The sequence below is a fragment of the Chiloscyllium plagiosum genome, unplaced genomic scaffold (assembly GCF_037043375.1).
Source record: "Chiloscyllium plagiosum isolate Xiang-an unplaced genomic scaffold, Cpla_swu_hap1 HiC_scaffold_1, whole genome shotgun sequence".
Classification (NCBI taxonomy): domain Eukaryota; kingdom Metazoa; phylum Chordata; class Chondrichthyes; order Orectolobiformes; family Hemiscylliidae; genus Chiloscyllium; species Chiloscyllium plagiosum.
The window spans coordinates 93,009,849-93,037,110 of record NW_028270139.1 but is presented as its reverse complement, the minus strand read 5'-3'; the positions used below and the strand labels follow the sequence as shown (position 1 = coordinate 93,037,110).

General features: G+C 39.9%; 1 protein-coding gene across 1 annotated transcript; it reads left to right on the top strand.

Moving 5' to 3' along the window:
- Positions 1-917: 917 nt before the first annotated feature.
- On the top strand, positions 918-27,262 carry setd9 (SET domain containing 9). Its single transcript, XM_043689064.2, has 6 exons — positions 918-1,279; positions 7,873-8,240; positions 11,839-11,962; positions 13,225-13,340; positions 15,236-15,341; positions 26,605-27,262. The coding sequence occupies exons 1-6, from the start codon at positions 1,194-1,196 to the stop codon at positions 26,690-26,692; spliced, it is 888 nt and encodes a 295-aa protein (XP_043544999.1). The 5' UTR covers positions 918-1,193; the 3' UTR covers positions 26,693-27,262.

Here is a 27,262-nt window from a genome sequence, read left to right as displayed (position 1 = left end):
GAAGAATGGTAGGAACCTGGGTTAAACAGACCTTAGTGTGCATGTCCACTGGTGTCTCAAGATTGTGGGATAGGTAGATGAACGGTTAAGAAGGCATATGGAGTACTTGCCTTTGTTAGTCAAGGCATAGCGTTAAAGAGCAGGGAGGTCATGCTGGAGCTATAATAAAAGGTTGCTTATGTCACAGTTTACATGTTGTGTAATTTTCTGGAATCCACAATATAGGGAGGAATGTGATTGCACTGGAGAGGGTACAGAGGAGATTTACCAGGATTTTGCTAGGTTGGAGAGTTTTAGTTACGAAAAGAAATTTATGAAGAGAAAGCTCAGCAGGTCTGGCAGTATCTGTGCAGCAAAATCAGGTCTGGTGACCCTGAAAGGGTTTTGTTTCTGATTTACAGCATCTGCAGTTCTTTTGGTTTTTATTGAATCAACTGGTGGCGTTTTCCTTGGAATATGGGGTTAATGGAGGGATGCGCAACATGATTGATATGTATAAAATTGAGGGACAAAGGGTAGACAGGAAGAAACTTTTCCCCTTTGCTGGAGGGATTGATGATGTGATGGGGTGGGGCGGGCGAGCGAGCTCGATTTATGGTAAGGGACAGGAGATTTAGGGGAGATGTGAGGGTAAAAAATGTTTTTTTTAACCATAAAGTGGTGGGAATCTGAAACTTTTTGTGAGGGTGATAGCTTCATAACATTTACGAAGTATTTAAATGTCCACTTGTGATGCAAAGGTATAGAATGCTATACTCCAAATGCTGCAAAGTGGAATTAGAATAGTTAGGGGCTTGTATTTGAGCAGCACAGACGTGATAGGCCAGAGAGCCTTTTTCTGTGCTGTAGATTTCAGAGAACGGAGGGGGAGGGGATTGGAAGAGAGTCCAGGCCTGGGAGAAGCAAAGACCGTGAGAGCTGGGCAATGAGAGCGAAGAGACAGTGATGGAATAAGAGCTGCGTGTGCTTTGAGGGTGGGAGGGAGGTCTCAGGAGACACACACTGATAGAGGAATGGCTTGGGAGGGGTGAGAGACAGACAACAAGGACAGAGGGGGAGGAGAGAGATACAGAGACAGCACGGGAGAGAGAGGGAGTGAGAGCAGAGACAGAGTGAAGGAGAAAGGGAACGAGCGAGTGGGACTTGTCCCCGTCCCGGGGCCGGCAGCGGGCCCTCGGTATCGGCCCGCGGCGATGTTGCAGAAACTGGTGTCTCGCTGGAATCGCTATAAGTACCGCCTGGTGCCTTGGATCGCCCTGAACCTGTGGAAAAACCAGAGGTAATACCGAGTGATCAACCTATCAATTCATAATTGAGAAGAATATTAAATACTGCCTGATTAAAACTAACATCTACACATCGCCATTGTAATAAGGCAACGCGACACTAAAATCCAGGAAATAGATAAACTACCCAATAAATACAGCCAGTCTAAAACACAAACAGCAAGATATGAAGTGCATTAAATATAACACCGTATGGTAACATTAAATATTGAAAAATGCACCAACTAATTAGATAAATATTAAACTAAATTATAATAAATATTTGAACAGTGTAAAAATGGCATTATGTTCAGATCCTGTGGACTGACTCCACATGAAGTGAATCTCAATAACAGGTCAAACCTGGTTAGAATAAAACTGGCAAGCAGCTTAACAGTGTAGCATTTGGTTTCCACACTTGAAACTCAAAGACTTTGTGTCATTTTTACACCTACATTTTTTAAAATTATGTAACTGAAGAAGAAACAGCCAGGTTTTTGCCAACTGTCATATTTTGAAAATCCCAATTTAATGTTTTTTGAAATTAATTCACGAGCTGAGAGCATCACTGACTGGGCCAGCATTAATTGCCCATCTCTAATTGCTCAGAGGGTATTTAAAAGTTAATTATATTGTGGTGGGTCAGGAGTCACATGTAGACCAGACCAGTTAAGGATGGCAGTTTCCTTCACTAAAGGCATTAGGGAATCAAATGGGGTTTTCCAACAAAAACCAATGGTTTCGTGGTCATCATTAAACTCATTCTTAATTCCAGATTTTTATTGAATTCAAATTCCTACATCCCTCTATGACTCTACCTGCCATTCCAGGATTTGAACCTGGATCCCTGGAATACTACCTGGATCCCTGGAATACTACCTGGATCAGCGGAATACTACCTGGATCAGCAGTCCAGCAATAAAATCATGAGGCCATTGTCTCCCCTCACTGTGGTTATGAGCATTTTAATTTTTACACTTGAAGAGTTGGACAGACTTTGTAGCTACATATCTGTTAATGCTGGTATTCCAATGAAACAAAATAATTCCAAAATGGCATTTAGCACAGTTAAGTGAGAGACTATGGCCTTTTAAAATGTTGATTGTCTTTGTTTGTAGAGGTGAGATAACGTACTTTCAATGAATAACGATGAACTGAATAGAATTATCAGATGATTGATACACAACTTGGTGGAGTTTTGGATAATGAGAAAGGTTGTCAGAGGATACGTACAGCAGGATGTCGATCAGTTGGAAAGTTGGACAGAGAAATGGCAGATGGAGTTTAATCCAGACAAGTGTGAGGTGATGTGTTTTGGGAGGTCAAATGCAAGAGGAAAGTACATGATAAAGGAAGGACCATTCGGAACATTAATATACAGAGGATCTTGGGATGCAAATCCATATATCCGTGCAAGTGGCAAGACAAATAGAAAAGTAGGCATATGGCATGTTCACCTTCGGTCAGGGCATTGAGTCTAAAAGATGGCAAGCCATGTTGCAGCTGTATAAAACTTTAGGCCACTTTTAGAATATTGTGTACAGTTCTGGCCACCACACTATAAAACTGTAAGGTATAGAAGCAGAATTAAGCTATTCAGCCCATTGAGTCTGCTCCACCATTCAATTACGGCTGATATGTTTCTCAACTCCATTTTCTTAGCTTCTCCCCATAACCCTTGATCCCCTTACCAATTAAAAACCTGTCTATCTCTGTTTTAAATACATACAATGACATGGTCTCTACAGCTCTTGATTACAATGAGTTCCACAGGTTAATCAACCTCTGAAGAAATTCCTCCTCATCTCAGTTCTAAAGAACTTTGTCCTGAGATTGTATCCTCTGGTCCTCGTCCCTAATACTAGTAAAAACATCATCTACATGTGGACTCTATCCAGGCCTCGCAGTATTCTGTACGTTTCATTGAGGTCCCCCTCATCTTTCTAAGCTCCATTAAGTACAGTTCCAGAGTCTTACCCTCCTCATATGTGACCAACCCTTCATTCCTAGGGTCATTCTTGAAAGCCTCCCCTGGACCATCTCCAAGGCCAGCACATCCTTCCTTAGGTACAGGACTCAAAACTGTTCACAATACAGCCTCAGCAGTACAACCTCACTCTTGTAGTCTAGCCCTCTTGAAATTAATGCAAACGTTACATTTGCCTTCCTAACTGCCAACTGAACCTGCATGTTAATCCTGAACAACTGCGTTCCTTTATGGTCCAGATTTCTGAAGTCTTTCCCTACTTAGAAAATTGTCTACATCTCTATTCTTCCTCCCAGAGTGATAACCTCACACTTTCATTTCTTGTATTCCATCTGCCACTCCTTTGCCCACCCTCCTAGCCAGCCCAAGTCCTTCAACAGTCTCCCCACTTCCTCAACACTATCTGTCCCTTCACCTATCTTTGTATCATCTGCAAACATCACAACGATGTTTCAGTTCCTTCATCCAGATTGTAAATATTTAACGTGAATGGTACTGGTCCCAACACTGATCCCGGAGGAACCCCACTAGTCACCAGCTGCCATCCTGAAAAACACCACTTTATCCCCATTGTCTACCTTCTGCCAGTCAGCCAATCCTCTATTCATGCCAATATCATGCTCCTAATTTTCTATATTGGAATTTAGTAGCCTTTTGTGTGGAACTTTGTCACAGGCCTTCTGGAAATCTAAATAGATCATGTCCACTTGCTCCCCTTTGTCGAATTTGCTCATTACATCCTCAAAACATTCTGACAGATTTGTTAGGCATGACCTCCCCTTGTTGAAGCCATGCTGACTCTGCCCTATTTTACTGTGCATTTCCAAGTACCGTGCAATCTTGTTCTTATTAATGAACTCTAAAATCTTACCAACAACTGAGGTCAGGCTAACCAGCCTATTGTTTCCTGTCACCTGCCCCTCTCTCTTCTTAAACAGGAGTTTTACATTAGCAATTTTCCAGTTCTCTGGGACCCTCCCTGACTCAGTGATTCCTGACAGATCACCATCAGTGCATCTACATTCTCCTCAGCTATCTCCTTCAGAACTCTGGGGTGTGGTCCATCTGGTCCAGATGATTTATCCACCTTCAAACCTTTCAGCTTCCCCAGTACCTTCTCCTCAGTGATGGTCACTACATTCACTTCTGCCCCCCTGACTGTCTTGAAGTTCTGGTAAGCTGCCAGTGTCTTTCACTGTGAAAACTGATGGAAAATACTAATTCAGATCCTTCACCGTTTCTTTGTTCCCCATTATTACTATTCCAGCCTTATTTTCCAGTGGGCCAAATGTGTACTCATAGCTCTTTCTTACCTTTTACACATCTAAAATAAACTCTTGGAATCTTCTTTTATATTACGAGCTAGCTTACTCTCCTATTTCATCTTCTCCCCAACTTATTGCTTTTTTAGTTAGCCTGCTATTTTTAAAGGCTTTGCAATCCTCTGTCTTCCCACTAATCTTTGTTGTACTGCATGCTTTTCTTTTGCTTTTCTGCTGTCCCTGACTTCCCTTGTCAGCCATGGCTGCCTCATCCTCCCCTTACTATATGTCCTCTTCCTTGGGATGAATTTCTGCTGTGTCTCCTGAAATGTGTCCAGAAACCCCTGTTATTGCTGCTCCACCATCTTCCCTGCTAGGCTCCCCTCCCAATCAACTCTGGCCAGCTCCTCCCTCATGTCTTTGTAGATACCTTTACTCATTTGTAATGCCGTGAGATCTGGTCCAGTCTTCTCCTTCTCAAACTGCAGGATGAATTCTCCCTAATCAGGTCTACCTCGTTACACATCACCAAACCCAGAAATACCTGTTCCTTAGTGGGCTCTACCACCAGCTGCTCCAAAAAAAGCATCTCATGGACATCCACAAGTCCGTTTGTTTGAGATCCTCTACGAACCTGATTTTCCCAATCCACCTGCCAATTGAAGTCCCCCATGATTATTGTACTGCCTTTCTTACGTGCCTTTTCTATCCCCTGATTTTCTTCCCCACGTCATGACTCCTACTGAGAGACCTGTACACAGCTCACATCTGGATTTTTTTTCCCTTTGCAGTTCCTCGACTCTACCCACACAGATTCTACACTTCTGACTCTATATCACTCCTTGCTACTGATTTAATTTCATTTTTTTTACTAACAAAGCAACCACGTTTCCTGTGCCCATCTGCCTGTCCTTTCAGTAGAATGTGTTTCCTTGGATATTTAGGCCCAGCTCTGACCTCCTCTCAGCCATGCCTCCGTGACATCCACAACATTGTACCTGCTAATTTCAAATGGTGCTACAAGCTCATTTACTTGGTTTCATTTACTGTGTGCATTTATAGAGTCATAGAGATGTACAGTATGGAAACAGACCCTTCGGTCCAACCCGTACATGCCGACCAGATAACCCAAACTAATCTAGTCTCACCTGCCAGCACCCGACCCCTATCCCTCCTAACGTTTCCTATTCATATACCCATCCAGATGCCTTTTAAATGTTGCAATTGTACCAACCTCCACCACTTCCTCTGGCAGCTCATTCCATACACGTACCACCCTCTGCATGAAAAAGTTGTCCCTTAGGTCCCTTTTATATCTTTCCCCTCTCACCCTAAACCTGTGTCCTCTAGTTTTGGACTCCCCCACCGCAGGGAAAAGACTTTGTCTATTTATCCTATCTATGCCCCTCATAATTTTGTAAACCTCTATAAGGTCACCCCCTCAGCCTCCGATGCTCCAGGGAAAACAGCCCCAGCCTGTTCAACCTCTCCCCATAGCTGAAATCCTCCAACCCTGGCAAAATCCTTGTAAATCTTTTATGAGCCCTTTCAAGTTTCACAACATCTTTCCAATAGGAAGGAGACCAGAATTGCATGCAATATTCCAACTTTGGCCTAACCAATGTCCTGTACAGCCGCAACATGACCTCCCAACTCCTGTACTCAATACTCTGATCAATAAAGGAAAGCATACCAAACGCCTTCTTCACTATCCTATCTACCTGCAACTCCACTTTCAAGGAGCTATGAACCTACACTCCAAGGTCTCTTTGTTCAGCCACACTCCCTAGGACCTTACCATTGTATAAGTCCTGCTAAGATTTGCTTTCCCAAAACGCAGCACCTCGCATTTATCTGAATTAAACTCCATCTGCCACTTCTCAGCCCATTGGCCCATCTGATCAAGATCCTATTGTAATCTGAGTTAACCTTCTTCGCTGTCCACTACACCTCCAAATTTGGTGTCATCTGCAAACTTACTAACTGTACGTCTTATGCTTGCATCCAAATCATTTATATAAATGACAAAAAGTAGAGGACCCAGCACCGATCCTTGTGGCACTCCACTGGTCACAGGTCTCCAGTCTGAAAAACAACCCTCCACCACCACCCTCTGTCTTCTACCTTTGAGCCAGTTCTGTACCCAAATGGCTAGTTCTCCCTGTATTCCGTGAGATCTAACCCTGCTAACCAGTTTCCCATGGGGAACCTTGTTGAACACCTTACTGAAGTCCATATAGATCACATCTACCGATTTGTCCTCATTAATCGTCTTTGTTACTTCTTCAAAAAACTCAATCAAGTTTATGAGCAACATCCTCCATCCTGCATTGACTGACCTTTTCTCATAGATGTCCCCTTATTTGCTGTGCCTGAATTTAGATTCCATAGTCTTGAGGCTTTGGGCAGGGACTAAAAGAGGTTTAGCTGGATGTCACCTGAATTGGAGTGTATTAACTATATTAAGAAGTTGGACAAACTTTGAGCGTCAGAGGTTGAAGGGCGACTTTGTAGAAAGATATGAAATTATGAGAGGCACAGTGAATAGTCAGATTCTTTTTTTCCCAGGATGGAATATTAAATACTGGGGACCATAGGTTTAAGTTGAGAGAGGGACCTTTTAAAGGAGAAATGCAAGGTTCGATGGTGTCTGGAATGACCTTGGGTGGAAGCATATACGATAGCAACATTTAAGAGGCATTTTGACCCACTCCCAGATAGGCAGGAAATAGAGGGATAACAGACCATGTGCAGACAGATGGGATTATTTTAGAATGGCATCGTGGTGGGCACAGACACATTATTCTGCTCTATATTCTACAGTGTCTGTTTTTGCTTACACAATGTTAAATCTGTGTCCGCTCCTTATTGATCTTTCTACTGTTGACAATCATTTTACTTTATTCATTCTGCCAGAAATCATTCATGGTTATCAATACCTCAATCAAATCTCTTATTAATCAGTGTCACCTCCGCTGAGTTGGGAGCCCCTCAGATTTGGGGATTAAATCCCATTCCACGTCTTTAGTTGAATAACCAAATGCCTGAACTGCTGTGCTCTTCCAGCACCACTAATCCAGAATCTGGTTTCCAGCATCTGCAGTCATTGTTTTTACCTAACCAAACCTGATAGTCCAGTGCAGTAATAGTACACTGACAATCAATTTAAGGTGATCAGTCAAGCTCATCGTGTGGCTCGTTTACACTTGTTTGAAATGGCACCTATTTGAATGTAGGACCTGTTTTCTGCAAATAAAAGGAAGATATTCAAATTCTGTGCCTTTGTAAAATCACCAGGGAACATGATGCAAGACATTTCAAAGTATGTGACTAATTTTTTTATTATTGATTATTGCAGGACAGTACGATTGGTTGCAGAAGATTCTTTGGATAAAGTTATTTCTGATCAAGTGGTTGAGGCGTCATTACTGAAGCTATTTCATGCTTTGTTCTTGAGTGATTTGAGCAATCAAGCTGAATTTCTTAATCTGCTGCCAGGAAATATCCAATCAAAATACAATGAAATGTTTACTCATTTTCAATCAACTAAACAAATTGAGAAAAAATCAAAAGGAAGCGAAATGGATTTGAACCCTAATGAGACAATATTTAAAACATTTGGATTCATTATCAATCGTGCAACTAGTTCACTTTTCTTTGCGGGAAGAGGGGTGTTTGTTACCACAGGCAGAGTGCCGAAAGGAGCCATTGTTTGCATGTACCCTGGTACAGAAGTCATTTTTCTTTTTACAACTTTAATATCCTGCAATTCTTTGTTAGCATTTTATACATGTTTTGTTAAGACATTGTTTATGTCAGTGTGACTGCTTTCTTTATTTTGTAAATTAATACCAGGCCACTTTACATTCTGTTTGCTGAAACCATTTGTACTGGTTGCTATGAGTGTGCTTTTCTCTTCTGGCATCTCTATCTTCCTTTGTCTCTATGTCTGGCTATTCACCTGGTCCTGCCTTGTTGCCTGCTCACTTGAGCCTTCCCTGTGTCTTTACATTCTCTCCTTTCTGGTTGACCTGCCCCAACATTCCCATCTCTTCCCTTCCATGCTCTTCCTCCTTTCACTCAATGTACAGCCGTCCCTTGCTCATTTATCCTGATCCCTTCCCCCCTCCTCATTCCCACTCCCTTTTCCCAACCTCGCCTTCACATCTCTTCCTGCCCCAGGGTCAGGAGGGCTTTCATTCAGAACAAAACCAATGATTAGTTAGGGAGGGGCACAGATGAGCTTCAGCACTATGCTCAAAGTAACTATCACAAGCGAGGCTGCCAGGGTTTAGTGATGCTCGGTTAAGAGGATTGTTGTGCCTGCCACACACACAGCATGTTTAACTTATGTCTAGCAAAGAAACTACGAGTCGATTCTTAATAATAGTAAACAATTTTATTTATTTATTTAACACAATTAATGCTAGAACAACAAAATACACCAGAAACTAACAATTTACACTTTAAATCTAATCAACTATCTTATGCTTAACTTAACTCTGGATGATCATATCCCACCACACTCGATCTTGGCCTAGATCTACGTGGTGATGACCATCTGGTCATCTTCTCTCCGTAGCCCCAGGGGTGTCATCTCTTCTCGTTGGTTGGTCTCGAGTTACCGCTCCAGAGGATGATGTTGCAACAATTCTTAGAGTTAGTAGATGCTCCAGTCCTTTTGGGAGGGCCTTTAGTGTCTTCCAGTGGATCGATCAGGGATTGGTCATCCTGATTGACAGACCCCAACAAGGCATTGATCTGTCGATGTCAGGGTTGTCCTTGGGCATTTATTCCTGGGGGTGTTAGGTGCATACAGATCAGGTAGCCCTCTCCAAAAAAGGGTGTGAGGCACCCCTATGTCTGACAAACAACTCAAAGTTCCAATTGTCCTGGGGATAGCAATCCGGTTGATTCTATTCAATTCAAATTCGAGTGTATATTGTCTGCAGCTGCGGGGTTAATTACATTCTGTCTGTAGCTGCAGCCTGTCTGGATTCTGGAACATGTTTATTAGCACAGTCACCTTGGCCAAGGCTTGCCTCAGTTTCCCAGCATGCTCATTTATTGTCAATGTTTTTGTAAATCCATCATTTTGAGTGGCCCATCCGGCCACAGGGTAATGGGGACGGGGTGGGAGTTGGAGGAGATGTGGTTCCAGGGCTGCCATTTGTTAATGGAAGATTGATTGGGAAGGTAAAGCAGCAGTGCCTAAACAGTGTCAAAAGGAAAAACAAGATGTCACTATTGTTGGATTGGCTATAATATCCTGCACTACTTTGGGAACACAGGGCGGCATTGGTGAAGACTCACAGTGAAGACTGGGTGGCTTTTGAGGGGAATTGAAAATTGACATTTTCTTATGGAACCATGGCACGCTGCCTCACAGTGCCAGAAACCCAGGTTCGATTCCACCCTAAGTGACTCTCATGTTCTCTCCTTGTCTGTGTGGGTTTCCTCTGGGTGCTCTGGTTTCCTCTTGCAATCCAAAGATGTGCAGGTTAGGTGGATTGGCCACGCTAAATTATCCATTGTGTTCAGGAGTATGCAGGTTAGGTGTGTTAGCCATGGGAAAAGGCAGGAATAGAGTTACAGGGATAGTGTGTCTGGGTAGGGTACTCTTTGGAGGGTTAGTGTTAACTTGTTAGGCCGAATGGCCTGCTACCACTTTGTAGGGAGTCTATGGTTTCCATGGTCTTCAGATACATGGGTGGGATGTGTGATCAGAGTTGACACTTCTGCAGAAGAAATGTAATTCCAAGTTCAGTATCTGATTGAGAGTCTAAGGAATTGGTGACTTTTAGATGCTGGGTGGTTTCAAATATCTCTGCAAAGTAGTTCTACACTGCTACCCAGTGGAATTTTAGTGGAGCTGCATGCTGCTGGCTTGAAGACCAACAATACAAATGAATGTGCTTAGTTTGAAGCAATTGCTAATATTAAGATTAAATTCTTTGATATTTAAAGTGGAAATCATAGTATAAACAGACAGAAGAGATAATGTAGGTAAATGTTGACAGTTTAAACATGGGATTCCTATTGACAAAGCTAGAAGGAAGTTTCACTTTAATTTGAAATTAACCATTGCATGTCACTCTGTATTTTCTGTGGGTGAACATGCATATATTATATGTTAATATTTTTGTACTGTAGTTTACTTATTTATACAGGGAAAATTTTTGCCTATTGCTAATGCTTTTGCTATTAACAGGTCTTATAATGAATATAGTAGAAATATTACAAATAGAATTCATGTCTAATTGACTTTAGATTATAACTTATTAGTTATGAATTATGGGTATGACCTTATGTGAGTTAAATGGACCATCCTGATGTTGGTGTTTACTATGAAATTGGTTGATGCAACACAAGTGTGTTAAAATTCTGCTTTCTGTTGTCTGCGATTCTCAACAGCTGTTTCTTTCAGGGTTTTAACTCTGTTTATACATTTTGAGTTAGTTGTCTGAATGTTTACACTTTGCATAAAAGTAATGGATTCCCAGTGACTTTAGGACTGTAAAGTCATTTTGGATGTTAGTTTGTTGTTATAAATTACATAGACTTCTGAAGCCATCACTCATATCCTTGTTTCATTTGATCTTGATTACACCAATCTGCTGCTGCTGTCCCACTACCTGACACCATCTGAAAGACTGAACTTGTCCACATCTGCTGCCTGTATTCGAATGCAGACTAAATGCTGTTAACCCATTGGCCCCATGCTTGGTGATCTGTATTAGCATACTGATGACACATTAGTTTGATAATTATTTACAAATCCTCAGCCATCCTCAACTGTACAACTATTTGCAGTTCTGGGGGTTCAACCAGTTTTGACGTCTTGCACATTCGGAGTCTTCATCACGCTACCAAAGGCAGCTGTGTGCCTTCTCCTTACAAAAAAGCATCTCCTTGACAATCGGTCCCTGCTGAGTTGCACTCATACTGGAAAGAAGCTTGTTCTAACGAAGGGCTTGTATCAAATTGGAGCAGTATTGTATATCATTGTATAAGAAGTAGTTGTTTCCCCTAAGTTAACAACATTTGGCTAGAAAATGAGTTCAATTCAATCAATAAAATAAAGCAGATTGCTTGGATTACAAGTCTTAGGATGTAGAACAGTACAGCATAGGAATGGTATTTGTAAGTGTAGGTCATCGAACAAAGCCATTGACTAAATTTGAAAACCTTATAGTGTCATTCCCCATTGAATAAATTGGCCAAACTTCCCTTCTCCTCAACAGGTACGTGTGTGTATTTGTGCATCTGTAAAATCTAATGATATTATTTGTATTTAACTAATGGTCTTTTTATGAGCTAACAGGTACTATCTATCAGCAATATGAACCTATCTTTTTCCAGTCAATGGGCAACCCATTTATTTTTCGATGTATTGATGGTGTGTTGATTGATGGGAACGATAAAGGAATATCTAAAGTTATTTATAAGTGAGTTTTAGTCACCTTTTAAATCGATTTGTGAGGTCAGATACTGCACTTATAATTTTGTGAAATTTGTCTTTGTGTGAAGTTATAACTGAATTCAATGACTTGCCCTTTCTTGCTCTGTATCTTCCACTAGCGTACGTCTCTCCCAATATCTGAACTTCTCCAGTTTGGATCTCCTCTATCTTCATTATTCCACCAAACCTTTGGTCACCTGTCCTAATGTCGTCTTATGCAACATGGGATCAAATATTATTTGAACCCTTCTTGAAGGAGGGTGTCTTTTTTAAAATCAAGTTAAATGTACTATATTTTTGTTGTACTGTCAGCCCAATGAAGAACTGTCAGTATTAGTTGTATAATTTGCTTATTATTGGAAGATTCCAAGCTTTTAAAGAATTTCTCATTAATATATAATTAATCTTTTAGTACCTAGTTCTAGATCAGAACTTCAGTATTGTGGGAATGACTGCACTGATTCATTAGAGCTTTACTGTTATGTTAGGCATGCATTTTCATGTTGCTAGTAACTAAAGAATTAAGAGAAAATTTAAAATAATTAATGAACTCTTCATCCTTTGAGCATTGCCCATTATTTCTACTAAAGGTTTGCTGATTGGTTTGAGCATCTAAGTGAGTTATATCACACTCTTGAAATGGGTGTTTATCATGTGAATGTCCAGAGATACATTTAAGCATTCATTTTTAAAAAGTGCTAGTTTTATTGCTCTTAACTTTGGTTGAATCTGGTATTGTACCACACCTGGAGTGTTTAACAATTTGTTCATGTCAACTGTTCCTCTCCTGATTGAAGTATATGATGTTTGTAGCCTTGTTGTCTCCCTTCTCCCTAGTTGTCTTTAGATACTGCCCATGGTCAAGATGAGGAGCAGATTACTTGATCTTGAATCTCTTCTTGATGAAACTTGGTGCTTTGTACAAAAAACATAAGACAAATTCACTGTGACTTATCTGCCAGTTCCCTTCCTTGGTTTCACTCAGCTCCTGCCCATAATGATATACCTGCAACTGGGAATTCTGGGTGTGGATAATTGGAGGTTCACGCTCAACTCAGATGTTTGTGGTACAGTGTGTTAAAACTGAGACATTGCAGTATGAGACCACAAAATTGTTATTTAATGGAACACTGCAAACCTTACTAGGAACGTTTTTTTTAAATGTAGAAGGTTTATCCTCTGCACAGTTTATCAAAATAAATATGTTTGCATGCATTGCTTTGTTTAAATTTCTCTGACCACTTTCAGATCATGCTGTGGGCGGGACAGGCTTGGCCCTTATAAAACAAATGATGTCTCTTGGCTGACAGAAATCCCAGTTAATCCGTTAGCTGTGGGTCAGTACGTCAACAACTGTTCTAATGGTATGTTGTTTTCATTTTAGGGTCTTTGTAAAACTTGTTGTTGTGCATGGCATTGGTATAATTAATGAAGCTGCAATTCACCAGCAAGAAAACTGAGACACTTGAAGACAGTATTAACAATTAAGAAGTTATGGGAGTGCCATCTGAGTTCAGAAGAGATTGTCTTGCTTTCATTATTAACATAGTCAACTAAAAATAGATCCAAAAGTGTATCTTGACTAGTACGCTAGATACTTGAGCTCAGCATCAAAGGCCTGCCAAAAGTGAACTGTGCCTACAGGCAGTTTATGACTCCACACATCTTATGCATCAGTAATTGTAACATTAAAATAAATGACACTGTCACTGTATTCAGACTTGCTATGTGCCCTTATGATCTCACATGATCTCTTTGACTTCAACAGACAACAAACTAGGTGTTTGGTTTGGACAATGAAGTACAATACCAATCCAAATATTTGGCAATACATAAACAAATAAACAGCCTATTTTGATGATACACACAACGTAGCTAGCTATTCTTTTTTCTGGTACTTGAAGCCCAGAAGAAAGATAAAAGCAAATGTAAAACTCTCACCTTGTTGACCTTCATGTTGTCCAGACTCAATAACTTTCACTCACTTCTCTCTCACTCAACCTTCAGGTTAAAATAGCAACTGAGGCTGCAATTACATCAATAGCATCCTGTCTGTATATTTGAAGCTGACAGGGTCAGCTTGATGGTTCACTTTACTAGATGGTAATAATAACACCAAACACACAGATTCATTCCAGTTGAAGTGGATTGGACACCATCTTCATTGTACACTCTGCCTCTGAAACAGAAGAACTGAGTTCAAGTCCTATCTGTCCTAGATGTGTGTTATAATATGTCCAAACAGATTGATAAAGGATAATTCCCCTGGCAGCTGCACACAGGCATACTTGCTGCCTGTAACTTAAACTTGCAATAAGCTTAATTGGAGCAGAAGGTAGTGGATAAGTCCCCTGCTCTATTGTAACTGGAAACTGGTTCAATCACTAATGTTTCTACACAAACATTCATCTATCCTGCATGGATAACCCTTATTTGAACTTAAGTACAAATGAACATTAATAAGAAAGGACCAAATGTGATGAATGTTAAATTTTGAATTTTGTTACAATTACAAGAAATTAGTGATGACCATTTGAGACGTGGGGGCACTTATTACCTTTCAGTTGATGAATGAGAGACCTTATCAATGGTGGCAAATGTACAAGTTGCAGATATAATTGGTGGCATTGAGATGTGAAAGAAATTGACAAATGCAGAGAAATAAATTTTTTGCATTTGTATAATGTTTGTCACTGTGTTAAGGCATCCACGTCTTTTTAAAACTAATAAAGTTTTTAGTTTGAAAATACAACAGTTAATTTATAAGTAGATAGGTAATTATGTTGTTGAGGGATACATATTGCCTAGGACACTGATGAGAACATCTTTACTGTTAGGAAAATAGATGATGAATGTAGGAGGTTATTGATGTTAAAGGAACACTGCCCTTAGCAAACTCAGTTAAAGATTTATTACAGAGAAGAAACATTTGAAGGGAAGCGAATTATAACTGTAAATTTGATGGAGGGCCATACAACAGAATTTTCTTTAAAAGTGAACCGTGTCAGACTCAAATCAGAAGTTTTGGCAATGGTCAACTAAACAATCATCATTACATTCAGGAATAGAATCTCAGGACAAGACCAGTGAAACGACCAGAAAATATCTTTGCTAAAGTTTGTATATTAAGCTAGAATTTGAAAGTTGGTAGCATGCTTCAAGTACAGTAATAAACAATTAAAGAATTATGGGAGAAAACTCTGCAAAGTTTGTTCATATGTTTAAGTAAAGACTAATCTAGTATGTTTTTTTGTTTCAGAGAAAGCAGCCAATGTGTGCTATCAGGAGTTTGATGTTCCTGCAACATTTCCTATAGAGCTCCGTCAGTACATTCCTAATGTTAATTATGGTCAAAATGTGGAAAGGTTGGTCCCAATTATATTTGAGCTAAGATTTATTATTTTATCATTAAACATCAGCATCACAAAGTCATAGAGTCCAACAGAACGGAGACAGGCCCTTTGGCCCAAATGGTCCATGCCGACCAAAATGTCCATCCACGCTCACCCCATTGCCCTGCACTTGGCCCATATCCTTCTAAATCTTTCCTATCCATGTATTTGTCCAAATGCCTTTTAAATGTTAATGTACCTACCTCAACCACTTCTGCTCACAGCTCATTCCATATCCGTACATATGGAATGTAAAAAAGCTGCTCTCAAGTTCCCTTTTATTCTTTCCCCTCTAACCTTAAACTGATGTCATCTAGTCCACAATTCCCCACTCTGGGAAAAAGACAATGCATTCACTCTATCCATGCCTCTCATGATCTTATGCACTTCTACAAGATCCCCCCTCAGTCTCCTATTCTCTAAAGAGAAAAGTCCTAGCTTGTCCAACCTCTCCCTATAACTTAGATTGTTGAGTCCAGGCAACATCCATGTAAATTCCTTCTGCGCTCTTTCCAGTTTAATAACATCTTTCCTATAGCAAGGTGACCAAAACTGAACACAATACTCCGAGTGCAGCCTCACCAGCATCCTGTCTAACTGCACATAACTTCCCAACTTCCCAACTAATGAAGGTCAGTGTTCCAAAAGCCTCTTTCACTGTCCTGTCCACCTGTGACTCCACTTTCAAGAGAACCATGCACCTGAACTCCAGTGCCCCTCTATTCCACTACACTCCTTAAGGTCTGACCATTCACAATGAACTCCTACCTTGATTTGACTTTCCAAAATGCAACATCTTACACTTATTTATATCAAACTCCATTTGCCATTTCTTGGCCCACTTCCCCAGCTGATCAAGGTCCTGCTGCAATTTTTGATAACATTCCTCACTGTCCCCATTTTCCCAATTTTAATGTCATTTGCAAACTTACTAATCATGCGTTGTACGTTCTCATCCAAATAATTGATATTAATCAAAATGTATTGAATAAAATGCTTTATGCATGTCTGTCTAAAGCCTTGTTCAGCTGAGAGATTTAACTAGTCATCACATATACAATGTGTAGAAGTAATACTACAGACTTAATCTGTTCATATTTGTCATTGTTTGATATTTATATTTATACAAAGTGTTTAATGGAAATCATTCAATTCTGTAATTAATAAGACTGCCAAAGGGTCTCTCAGAATGTGATGGAGCACAAAATACAACTGCACAACAACTTGCATTTTTATAGCATCCCTAAGTTACTGTATAGAAAAAGAGGGAAGTATGTTCTTTGATGGAAGAGTCTGAAATAACCTTAAAATTAGAGTGAACATGTGTGGGGTTATGGGTTAATTTCAGAAAATACATTTTCTCACAATATATATTAGAAATCTAGAAATATGCTTTGCTCCATAAACTGCTGTGCTTAAATTAATTGAAAATCTGAGAACAGATTAATGGATTTTTGTTTGGCAAAGTTATCAAGAGTTACAGGTGAAGGTAGTTAAGATCCAGGCCAGTTGTGATCTAATTTTATGGCAAAACAGACTTGTGGGATGAAAGTTGTTCCACTGTTCCTATGGTAAACCGATACCGAGATGTAATTGAACCAAAGATGATCAAAGAAATAGGAAAAGGTAGGACCAGTATGAAATTTTTAAAAATCATATTAGGAACGAAGTAAATAAAATGGAGGTGCAAGGCCAGGGGTGTTAGTTGCTTAAGGAACTCTGGCTCAGAGTTGATGAACTGGAATCTGAGCTCTGAAAACTCCGACACATCAGGAAAGGGGAGAGTTACATAGACACTGTGTTGCAGGAGGTAGTCACATCCCTTAGATTAACTACCTCCAATTCAGTCAGTGGTCAGGGATGGGAGGCTGTGACTACCTGTGAGGCAGGTAGAGGGATCCAGGAGATAGTACTGAAGGAGCCTCAGCCCTTGAGCTTGTCTAACAGGTTTGAGATTCTTGCTCCCTGTGTGGATAAGAACGGGGATGGAGGGAAGATAAGCAAACTGACCATAAGACGGAGATACAGGGAGCCATGCGAGAAGGGAGAGAAGAGAGAAATTTATTTGTAATTAGGGATAGTGTGGTCAAGGGAATAGACACTTTTCTCTCTGGCCAGGTTGAGAGTTTGAGAAGGTTGGAATTCAGATTAGTTATGGAGTTGATTATTGTCAGAAAATGAAAGGAAAAGACAGCATGTGTGAATGTCATATTGTACCAAGGAACCACAAAAATGGAGGGGAATTCAATAATAGAACAAACTTAAAAGTTTTCTGTCTTAATACATAAAGCTCTTGGAATAAGGTAGATAAACTGACAGTGCAGTCGAGGTAAATGAACATGATCTCAAAGCCATTATGGAAACATGGATACAAGTAGACCAAAACTGAGAACTTAACATTCAGGCATATTAGATCTTTTGGAAAAACAAAAGGAATGGGTAAGATGGCGGGTAGCACTGTTAGTAAGAGATTAAATGAGGACAGTTGTGAGAGATGATCCAGGCTCGGTGATGTAAACTCCATTTGGATGGTGGTAAAGGGAAGGAACTCATCGGTAGGAGTAGGGTACAAACCACCCAAACAGTAGCCACTCTGTGGGAAAAGCTATAAATAAACAACTAATAAGAACATGAAAAAAGCATAGAGGAAAAATTGTAGGTGACTTTAATCTTCATGTTAATTGAATTAATCAAATTGGAAAAGGTTGCTACGGCAATGAATTCGGAGATGCATTATAGATAGTTTTCTAGAGCATTAGGTCATGGACGTAACCAAGGAGCAGGTTACCTTGGATCTGGTAATGGGTAATGAAGCAGGTGTAATAAATGAATGAAAAATCCCTTCAATTGAAGTAGTATTTACAACATGATAGAATTTAACATTCAGTTTGAGATTGAGGAACTTGGGACAAAAACAACTGTGTTTAACTTAAATAAAGGGAATTACAATGAAATGACAGTAGAGTTAGCTAAAGTAAACTGGGCAGATAGATGAGCAGGAATGACTGTAAGCAAACAATGGCAGATATTTAAGGAGGCCATTCTTGACTCACAGCAAAAATAAATCCCTGTAAGGAGGAAGAAGTCTAGGAGAGGGATAAACTAACCATGGCTGACCAAGGAAATTAACAAGAGCATTGAGTTGAAAGGAGTAGCATATGAGGAAGCCAAAATTGGCGATCGCTCATAATGCTGGGATAAATTCAGAATCCAGCAAAGAAGAGGTATAAAGAGAATAAAGACAGAAAATAAGTTACAAACGAAAACTATGGAGAAATATAAAAACTGACAATAAAAAGGAAAAGAGAGGTCAAAGTAAATATAGAAAATGAATCTAGGGAGATGGCTTTTGGGAACAAGAAAATGGCAGAGGAGTTAAACAAATATTTATGGTGAAAGATTCTTTAAACATCCCATTAATGCTAAAGACAATGGAGGGGGAGTTAGGTAGTACCACCACTACTAAATAATTAGTAATAGACAAATTAGTGAGACAAAAGGTAGATAGATCCTTAGGCCCTGGTAACTCACATCCTAGGATCCTAAAAGAGGTACCTACATATACAGTGGATGCATTGGTTTTAATTTACCAACGTTTATTAGACTCTGGAGAAGTACCAGAGGATTAGAAAACTATTGATGTGACACCCCAATTCAGAAATGGAGGGAGGCAAAAAGCAGGTAACTACAAGTTGATTAGTCCAAAGTTAATGTCTAATGAGTCTGTTGGAAAGGTATCGGAATCAATTAAGAAAGTTGTAGCAGAATAATTAAAAAATCGTAACCTAATCCAGCAGATTCAGTATGGCTTCATGAAAGGGAAATAGTGTCTGACTAATTTATTAGAGTTTTTTTCAGGAAGTTTCAACCAGAGTGGATAGAGGGGAACCAGTAGCTGTGTTGCATTTGAACTTCTAGAAGGCATTTACTAAGGTTCCCACAAAAGATTAAGACATAAGAGCCCACGGTGTGAGAGGTAGCATTTTGGCAGGAGTAGAGAATGAGCTCATGGGCAGGAACCGGCGGGTCGGCAACCCCTGACCAGTGGGATTCTGCAGGGGTTAGTGCTGGGACCACAACCGCCTTACAATATATTATTGACTTGAAGAAAGGAACATAATGGACTGTTGCCAAAATTTGCAGATGACACAAAAATAAGTGGAAAGGCAGGTTGCAAGAGGGGTACAAACAGATACAGAGAGATATTGATAAGAAGTTGTCAAATGGATAATGATGTGGGCAAGTGCAATGTTGTTCACTTTGAAAGGGAGAACAAAAGTACAGAAAATTATTTAAATGGAGAAAACTTGCAGGACTTTGGAGTACTTGTGCATGAAACACTGAAAGCTACCACAGGTGCAGCAGATAATCAGAAAGGCTAATGGAATGTTGGATCTTATTTCAAGTAGATTGGAGTATAAGAATAGGATGTCTTGCTGAAAATGGTGAGACCACCTCTGGAGTATTGTGAACAGTTTTGGTCTCCTTATTTGAGGAAATTTATTTGATAGAGGATTGGCTGACTGGGAGAGGCAGAGAGTGGGGATAAAGGAGCCTTTTTCAGGATGGCAGCTGGTGTCTAGTGGAGCTCCACAAGACTCCATGTTGGGACCGCCTATTCATGTTATAGGTAAACAATCTGGACCAAGAAAGTGATGGCATTGTTGCTAAGTTTGCGGATGACACAAAGGTAGGTGGAGGACAAGTAGTGTTGAGGAAGTGGGGAGACTGAAGAAAAACTTGGACAGGTTAGGAGAGTGGCCAAAGAAGTGGAATATGAATTACAATGTGGAAAAGAGTGAGGTTATGCACTTGGAGAAAGAATAAAGGCATGGACTATTTTCTAAATGGGGAAAGGATTTGGAAATCTGAAATATAAAGTGTTTCGGGAGTCCTAGTTCAGGATTCTCTTCAGGTTAACAAAACCGATTTAGTTGGTGGTTAGGAAGGCAAATGCAATGTTAGCATTCATTTCGAGGGGACAAGAATACAAGAGCAGAGACGTATTGCTGGGGCTGTATAAGGCTCTGGTCAGACCGCATCTGGAATTCTGTGAACTGTTTTGGGTCCCGTATCTAAGGAAGGATGTGCTGGTGTTGGAGGGGTCCAGAGGAGGTTTACAAGAATGATTCTGGGGATGATGGGCTTGTTACATAAAGAGCCACACAACACCAGCTTATAGTGCAACAGGTTTATTTGAAATCACAAACTTTCCGAGTGTGCTACTTTATTGTCAAGTGATGAAGGAGAAGCATTCCGAAAGCTTGTGATTTCAAGTAAGTCTGTTGGATCATAACCTGAGTTTGTCCACCCCAGTCCAAAGCCAGCACCTGCATATCATATAAGGAGTGGTTGAGGACTCAGGTCTGTACTCTTTGGTGTTTAAAATAATGAGAAGTGATCTCATTGAAACATATAAGATTCTTAAGGAGTTTGACAGGGTAAATGCTGAGAGGATGTTTCCTCTCATGGGACAGTCTAGGACCAGAGGGCATAGTCTCAGAATAAAGAGGTAATAATTTAAGACGGAGATGGGGAGGAATTTCTTCTCTCAGATGGTTGAGTTATTGGAACTGCTTGCCACAGAGAGCTGCGGGGGAAGAGTCCTTGTGTATATTCAAGGCTGAAATAGAATCTTGATCAGCCGGGGAATCAAGGGTTATGAGGAAAGGGCAGGAAAGTGGATACAAGGAATGTCGGATCAGCAATAATCCCGTTGAATAGTGGAGCAGGTGCGGGGGCTGGACAGTCTGCTCCTGTTCCTATTTCTTATGGTTTAAGTAGTGAAGCAGAGATGTAAGGAAGGAAACCAGTGCATATCCATGGTGGCTGAAAACTCCCACCACAGGAAGCAGCAGTGGATAAGCTTTCAAATAGTATAGGCTTGGGTGCAACCCTTCAGGTAATTGCTACAGTAGAGTGAGGTAAGGCAATGAAGGAAATTGTAAACAAGGCCAAGATTTTGAATTCAACTCATTGGAAAGATAGACAAGAGGTGGTACAGATATAAAGCATTGGATATGGAGGTTGGAAATTTGAATTTTCGTTTTGAATGAAGCTCAAAGGAGAAGTATAAATAACCAGGTAATCTTGGAAGAAAGTGGTCTTTATAAAGCATCTTGTGTAGTTTTGAAGCAGTTAATAGTTCAGTATAGCTAAGTAATATGCCTGCCCATTTAACATTCACATCCAAAGTTCAATGCGGGGTGCATGTATAGATGCAGTTATAGTTTTTGGTAGAAACCACTTCTTTTGGAAGAAGTTGTAGTTTTAAGAATTTAGATTGGTGCTGCAGAATCAAAGCTAGTTCTTTTTGCAGACAGATGGAAAATTGTCAGTACATGTTGTCTCTGAGGGGCACGAATTAAAATAGTTATAAGCAATTAGAACAATAAGATTATAGATGTGAAGAAAAATATTGGTAAAAAGGCAGAAAGGTGAAGAATTTGTCACTTGTTTATTTAATTCTGTTAGTTAATAGTGGTGTTAGCACTATGTACAGGGATGATCTAAATGCAGGAAACTAACTGTGGAAAGAGTTTGGGTAAAGATGAGCAATGATAAGGGCAGGATGTCACTTGTTGGAGTGGTGTACAGATCCCCTAACAGGAACCACGTGGTGGGATAGATGTAAAGTATTGCCACAAAAGCACCACAGTAATCATGGGGGATTTTGATCTACATATAGACTAGAAAAGGCCATATAAAGAAGCAGGCCATTCAGCTAATTGAGTCTGTTCCACTGGTTAGTGAGATCATGGCTGATTTGATAATCTTCAAACCCACTTTCCTGCCTTGAATCCATAATGTTTGATTCTTTTACTGATTAAAAATCTGTCTATCCCAGCCTTTAATATACTTGATGACCCAACCTTGGCAGCCCTCCAATAAAGAACTCCATAAATACACTCTACCCTGAGAAAAGAAATTCCTCCTCATCACTGTCTTAAATGGGTGACCGCTTCTTCTGAGATTATGCTTTCTAGTTTTATACTCTCCCACCAGAGAAAAGAACCTGTCCACATCTACCTTGTCAAGTCCACTAAAAATCTTATATGTTTGATAAGGTTGCCTCTCATTCTTCTAATGAGTACAACGTAACCTACTCGACTTCTCATAAGATAGCCACTCCGTACCTAGGATCAGCGTAGTGAACCATATCTGGACTGCCTCTAATGCCAGCATATCTTCCTTCTGATAAGGGGCCCAAAACAGTTCAGTGTTTCTAGCTGTGATCAGACTAATGCCTTGTATCATTTTAGCAAATCCTCTGTACTATTCTGTTCTATTCCCTTTGAAATAAAGGCCAACATTCCAAATACCTTCCCTCTTACCTTCTGAATTTGGGTGAAACTTTTTATGAATTACGCACAAGGACTCAAATTTTTTCTGTTCTATAGCTTTTTGCAATTTTTCTCCAATTACATAATATTCATATCCTCAGATTTTCAAACACTATATTCCATCTACCAAGGCTTTGCCTACTCACTGAAACTGCCGAAATTCCTCTGCAGACCTTTTGTGTCATCCTCACCACTTGCCTTTCCAATATTTTTGTTTAATTTGCAAACTTGACCATAGCACATTCAATTTCCTCCTCCAAGTCATTAATATATATTGTAAATAAAATTGAGGCAGCCCTGGTATTGATCTCTGTGGGACTCCATAGTTACAGGTCACCATCCTGAAAATACCCCTTATCTCAACTCTCTGTCTTCTATTAGTTAGCCAATGCTCTATCTGTGCTGATATCTACCTCCAGCACCTTTGGCTCATCTTGTTAAGGAGTCTAATGTGTGATGCCTTATCAAATACTTTGAAAATCCAAATATATTACATTCACTTTATCTATCCTGCTTGTTACCACCTCAAAACATTTTATAGTAAATTTGTCAAGTATGATTTTCCCTTCATGAAACCATATTGATTTTGTTTGATTATATATTTCTAAATGCTTTGTTATTACATATTCAAAATTGACTGCAACATTTTCCCAATGATAGTTGTAAATCTAACTGGCCTTTAGTTATGTTTCTTATCTCATTTCCTTTTTAAATAAAGATGTTACCATAGCAGATTTCCAATCCTCTGGCAAGTCACGTATGCGAAATCTCCTTGGTGAAGAATTGTTTTCAGGATGGTTTCTTAGCACAGCATGTTCTGGATCTAACCAGAGAACAGGCTATAGTGAGACTGGACAATTAGTACAGAAAAATAAGGACCTAATCACCCCTCACCATTCTGACTTAGAAATTTTTTTATTCACGGGATGTGAGTGGTGCTGACTGGGCCGTCACTTATTGCTTATCCCGAATTTCCCTCAAGAAGGTGGTGGTGAACTGCCTTCATGAACTGCTTCAGTCCACTTGGAGTATGTATACCCACAGTACTAGTTCCAGGGGTTTGACGTGGTGAGTCGCTTGAAGGAGAACTTGAGGTGGAGGATGTATCTGCTGCTCCTGCCCTTCTAGATCGAAATAGTCGTGGGTTTGGAAGGTGCTGTCTGAATATCTTTGGTGAGTTTCTCCAATGTATCTTATAGATAGTACAAACTGCTGCTACTGAGCGTCAGTGGTGGAGAGAGTGGATGCTTGTGGGTGTGGTGCCAATCCAGTGGGCTGCTTTGTCCTGGATGGTGTCAAGCTTCTTGAGTGTTGTTGGAGCTGCACCCATCCAGGCAAGTGGGGAGTATTCCATCACGCTCCTCACTTGTACTTTGTGGAAGTCAAAAGACAAGCTACTTGCTGTAAGATTCCTAGCATCTGATCTGCTTTTGTAGCCACAGCAATTATATTACTAGTAATTTCAATTACAAATCAATAGTAAGGTCCAGGCTTGTTGACAGTGGGCAATTGAGCAATAGTAATAGAAAATTGCATGGGGTAGGCCATTCGGTCCTTCGAATCTGCTCCATCATCCAGTCCAATCATGGTCAATCCTCTGTCTCAATGCCATATTCTCACATTCTCTCCACACCCTGGATGACTTTAAAATAAAATGTATCTATCTCTTCATTGAATGTATTCAGTGACTTGGCCTCCACAGCCTATGAGGTTAAAAAATCCACAGGTTCACTCATCTTTGTATCCTCCTGTCATTTCTGCACACACCAACCAGTGAAATCAGCTCCCCGGCATCAAGTCTGTCCAACACTGTTAAAATTTTGCATGTTTCAATCAGATCCCCCTCAGCTGTCTAAGTTCTAGTGAATACAGACTCAGTCCAACCAAGTTCTCCTTGCTGGACAGATTGATTATCCCCAGTATCAAGCCCAGTGAACCGCCACTGCACTCTTTCTAGAGCAAGAATATCCACTCTTGGGTAGGAAGACCAACACTACTCTCGGCTTAGCCTTGCCAAGACCCTGTAGAACTGCATGGTACATCCCCACTTCTGAACTCCAATCACCTTGCAATGAAGACCAATTTGCTTTCTGCAGCAGCCAGCCTACTTTCATTGACTGGTGTACAGGACATCCAGAACCCCGTGTACATCCATGCTTCCCAATATATCTCCATTTAAATAATACTCTTCCTATCTGTTTTTGACACCAAACGTGTATATCTTCACATTTAGCCACATTGTACCGCATCTGCCATGTTTGCCCACTCATTCAACTGCCCCATTTTTGTGTCTTCAGCAAATGTGAAAATATTGCATTTAGTTTCCTCATTCAGGTCATTTACATATATGCTGTGAATAGCTGGGACCCAAACACTGGTCCTTGAGGGCCCCCACTAGTCACAGCTAGCCACTCAGAAGATCCTTGCCATGTTTTCCTGTCAACCAATTTTGGATTGATTTGGCTGGCTTTGTTCACTCCCCTTAATATTTCCCAAATGTTCTGTTATCACATTTTTGTTAATAGTAGACTCTAGCAGTTTTCCCATTACTGATGTTATTCTAACTGATCTGTAATGTTTTTAATCCCCTCCTTTTTGAAATAGTTGGGTTACCTTTGCCATCCTCCAATCCATACGAACTGCCTCAGACTTTATGGAATTTTGGAAGATGCCCATGAATGTATCTAATATTTCCAGGGCCACTTCCTTTATTACTCGCTCTGGGATGAAGATGATTAGGCCTTGTTAGGTTGTGAGACTTTAACCCTGTTAATTTCCCCAGCACAATTTTCTGACTAATACTGATGTCCTTCAATTCCACCCTCTCACTAGACCCTTTGGTTCCCTAATATTCCTGGGAGGTTATTTGTGTCATCCTTGTGAAGACAGAACCGAAGTATGGTTCAATTGTTTGCCCATTTCTTTATCCCCCATTATAATTTTCTGGATTTCATTTTTTTCTCTTTACATAGTTATAGAAGCTTTTAAGGTTCAGTTTCTGTATTCTCTTCACTCTATCCCCCCTCCTCCCAATCAAACCTGTTTTTCACTCTTTTATTGAATTTGCATTATCATTGAGTATTAAGAGTGATAGTTTCTGTTGGAGATGGGCAGTGCCTGGAACTTAGTGGCACCCTTCCTTCAGTGTTACTGGATCAAAATCCTAGAACTCCCACTGTAACAGCATTGTGGTTATACCTACAGTAAATGGACTGCAGTTGTTCAAGAAGGCAACTCTTAACCACCACCTTCTCAAGGACAGCTCGATATGGGCAATAAATGCTGGCCTCACCCATGATAGCTAAATTCCATGAATGAATAATAAAGAAAACAGATGGATCGAAACCTCCAATATATTTAGATCGTCATGCAGTAGGGTAAAGTGGTTAGAAAAAAAATCAGTGCAAAACTAATGGAAAAGAGGTTAATATGAATTCATTTAAAACATGCTTGATTGAGAGGGTACAACAGAATTATGAGGGAATACTTGACAATGTTACATTATTCAGATTTACGAAGGATTTCAGAGAGTAAGGAGTGAAATATTATTTCTGCTTATTAGTGAATTGGTAACATTTTGGATTAGTATTGAGAATGAAAATGGAAGTTGCATTAAGCCTTTTTCTTACAATAATAGTGAAAAAATATTGTTTAAGAAAATGATATTACTGTTTAAAGGTGAGTTGGTTAAACACTTGAATACAAAGCTCAAATGTTACAGTGAAAATCCAGGAAAACACAAAACTACTAACTTGAAAGCTAACACAAGGAATAAGGATTGAAATAGCTTCCTGGTGCACTTCCACGAAGATTTATGATACTCACAGATTTTGTAATCTATGTTTCATCTGTTTTTGTCCTTAAAATTTCTTATAATTTGATTTGTTTTGCAGGCCTTTGCGATGCGTGGTTCTCGTAGCACTCCGAGACATAGAAAAGGGAGAAGAGTTATTCTCTAATTACTACACAATAGTACATTGAAAGACTAGGACATGAATTACACCCAGAGCTTCATCCTAAGCAACATGGAGTTTCACATTTTAAATGTTGATTCAATGGAGAATTTGATTTTGTTTTGATGATGAGTATTATATGAGGAGGGAGTGATGCCAATGACTGCTAGTGTCCTCGTCTGCCTGCTAAGGCAGGAGGTCCGACTTGGTCTGAAGTTGTAGAGGATAGCCATTAATAAGAGTCTTTGTCTTAAACAAGACATAGTAATTGCACAGTAGCAATCTGGTGCAAAGAAAGACCTTTGGGCAACTCAGAATAACAGGTCTGTCCCTTTTGAGATCCAATGATGTTCTGCTTTTCTGTATCACATAATTAGGAAATGATCAGATTGTGTAAAAATTAATGCAGACACCAGATTAACCTTTCAAAACAATTGTTGCATAAGTTTGAGTTTTTTTTGTGAAATCTTATCTGGTTTTCAGACAAAATATAGACAGATGAACAGGCACGAGTGCACAGTCAGCTTCCATATGAGAGAGAGCTGTGATACTGTTTGAACAATGTAAAAGTTAATTAAATAAATATGCTTCTTTCTTG